Source organism: Frankliniella occidentalis, unplaced genomic scaffold (assembly GCF_000697945.3).
Source record: "Frankliniella occidentalis isolate FOCC.00 unplaced genomic scaffold, Focc_3.1 Scaffold2756, whole genome shotgun sequence".
NCBI classification, from domain to species: Eukaryota; Metazoa; Arthropoda; class Insecta; order Thysanoptera; family Thripidae; genus Frankliniella; species Frankliniella occidentalis.
Window position 1 is genome coordinate 1 of NW_026269832.1, and position 2837 is coordinate 2837.

The following is a 2837-nucleotide window of genomic DNA, read 5'->3' on the forward strand; positions in this document are numbered from 1 at the left end:
CATCCCCTCCCCTCGATGAGATTTGCCGCTGAGCCCCGCCCCGTCCCGCCGCCCTTCCCTCGTTGCCCTCACTGCTTTGCGTGTCGCCCGCTCCGCTCGCGGGGATTAAGCCATTCCGCCGGGGTCCGAACGGAACGCTGCTGCGCCCTGCCGCCGCCGGCCTGCTTTGCCACCGCCGCGACCTCCTGCAACTCCTGCAACTCCTCTGCAAGGTACTTCTTAATTACGAAACACGCGGCCCGAAAATGAGCGGTACACGGCATGGCGTGCCTGCGAGTGTGAAGGGCCGCGGGGGCCGACGGCATGCCATCCCAATCACTCAATTACAGCGGTCCAGGTACGGCTTTTAACACATCGGGGTGCACGGCCCTTGGCCCCTTCCCTTCCCGAGGGGGACTAAGTGGTCGTATAAGGAGTTAGCGCCGACGCTCCGCAGCAATTTGTCAGGTGCTAGATGCTGGGTGCCTATTCCAATACAGTACAGAGGGTGGACCGCGAGCGGCCCAGCCCATGGCTCTTCTGCAGTTATGCTGTACCGCGCGGCCCAGATTAGACAAGCAGGGGGGCGAGCGCCGGTTTCGCGGACGCGGCCGAGATAGCGGGCGGGCGACAGCCTTGACGCGCCAGTGTTTGCCCGGCAGCTGCCCGACGAGGGCCGCGACCATCATCTGCTCGTCTTAGTACCGCGCGAACATGGCGCCGGCGAAGCTCGCCCCGACGGTGACCCTCGCCGACGGGCGGGAGATGCCCGTCATCGGACTGGGTACCTACACGGTGAGTGAACGAGCCCCCGCCTGAACGGAACAGGGAGGGTCACCCTGGAAGCGTTCGACCGTCATGCACGTCGTCTCTCGCTAGGCAGCCGGGAGGCCAGTCCGGGGCCAAGGACGAGCACGGCGTCGGGGAGGTCGAGCGGGCCGTGATGGACGCGCTGGACACCGGCTACCGCCACATCGACGCGGCCCTGGTGTACGCCAACGAGGACGAGGTGGGGCGCGGGGTGCGCGCCAAGATAGCGGAGGGCGTGGTCCGCCGGCAGGACTTGTTCATCTGCACTAAGGTCTGCGACAGTCGTGACGCGAGCACGCACTCGCCTAATAAACCTTGGCCTCTGATGAGTTCAGGCGAGTGAAATGACCGCTTCCGGTATAGCTGTGGAACAACGCTCACCGCCCGGACCTGGTGGAGGCGGCGTGCCGACAGTCGCTGGCCAACCTGGGCCTGGACTACGTGGACCTGTACCTCATGCACTGGCCCACGGCCTTCGCGGAGGGCGGTGAACTGGTGCCCAAGGGCCCCGACGGCAAGGTGCTCTTCAGCGACGTCGACATCCTGGACACGTACCGTGCCATGGAAGGCCTCGTCGACAAGGGGCTCGTCCGCTCGCTCGGCGTGTCCAACTTCAACTCCGCGCAGCTGGAGCGGGTGCTGGGCGCGTGCTCAGTGCGGCCGGTGGTTAACCAGGTCGAGTGCCACCCGCTCTTCAGCCAGCGCAAGATGCTGGCGTTGTGCGCCCGGCACGGGGTCCGCGTCGTCGCCTACCGGCCGTTCGGCGGCAAGGCAGACGCACTGCTGGAGGACAAGACCATCGCAGCTGTAGGTGTCAGGCACGGCAAGGCGCCCGGCCAGGTCATCCTGCGCTACTTGGTGAGAGCCCGCTCAATAAGTGCAACGTGCGTCAGACAACAAATATTGATTTGGGACTAACGTAACATGTCTCTCACGTTCAGATCCAGATTGGCGCAAATCCGATACCAAAGTCCGTGACGAAGTCGAGGATACAACAAAATTTCGACATTTTCGACTTTGAACTGACGGAGAAGGATATGGCCATCATGGACGGACTCAACCAAAACCGTCGAGCCTGCCTCCTCCTCGAGTAAGTAGTCGATGTGGTCTCGTGGAACCTTACGCCAAACCATACAGTCGTACCCAACAGAGCGATCCTAATGCAAACTATTGTTTGTTCTCCAGCGCTGCCGCCCATCCCGAATACCCGTTCGCTATCGACTTCTAGTAGAGCTCCGTAATTTGATCACTCGAGCTCTATTTTGTCCTTTGAGTATCTACATGTCGCAGTTGTTTCATAAACGGCAGAGTGTCGAGCGTCGCCTTTATTGTTTTCACCATTAGTCAATATCCTGGTCGGGGCGAAAGCAGTGGGTGTGCGGCCGCGAGGCCGCGAGGTGCGCTCCGATGACGTACGTTATTGGCCGCCAATGTCGCACTCCCGCCTTCGCTACCGGCGGCGCGGGGAGGGTGCCCGCGCCCCGCCCGCCCCGCACACCCGCGCTCGGCTCCTGCGCCCCGCACCCACACCAATGGAATGCACCCGGCAATGTGCGCCAACTATACGCACCACGTTTTACACAATCTGTTGGCAGAGAACGCCGTCGTGATGACCGCCACTGCCGATGCGGCTCTGCTGCGAGGAAACGTGTGCACGGGTAAGGTCCCTCCTGAGGCCACAGACGCAACCCGCGCACTCCCAAGGAGGGAGGGAGGGTGCCGAGTTACCGCGCAGGTGCGAGAAGTACGGAGAAGTCAATAAGCGCACTTCCCCCCCCCTCTATTTTTTTTAGTGCGGTCTGCCCCGCGCCCTGGCTGTTTGAGAGGTGATTAGCAGGAGCCCGGAGGTGGCGTCAGCCGGCGTCATCCGCGGCGGGGCATGGTGGGGCAGGGTACCGGTCAGGGTGAGGCGGAGTATACACGGGACCGTAACCGGCCGGGTGTGGGGGGCCGCCCCCCCTCCCTCCTCACTCCTTTCTCTGCGGCGGCCACGTGGTCGGTGGCGGGCTCCCATTCATCGGCAGCGCGCGCAGCCTCCATGGGCGGGG

General features: G+C 63.3%; 1 protein-coding gene across 1 annotated transcript; it reads left to right on the top strand.

The window, feature by feature from the left end:
- Positions 1-604: 604 nt before the first annotated feature.
- Positions 605-2106, top strand: LOC113205241 (1,5-anhydro-D-fructose reductase-like). The gene is made up of 5 exons (XM_026420778.2): positions 605-774; positions 863-1060; positions 1153-1647; positions 1731-1879; positions 1975-2106. The coding sequence occupies exons 1-5, from the start codon at positions 694-696 to the stop codon at positions 2015-2017; spliced, it is 966 nt and encodes a 321-aa protein (XP_026276563.1). The 5' UTR covers positions 605-693; the 3' UTR covers positions 2018-2106.
- The last annotated feature ends 731 nt before the right edge of the window (positions 2107-2837 follow it).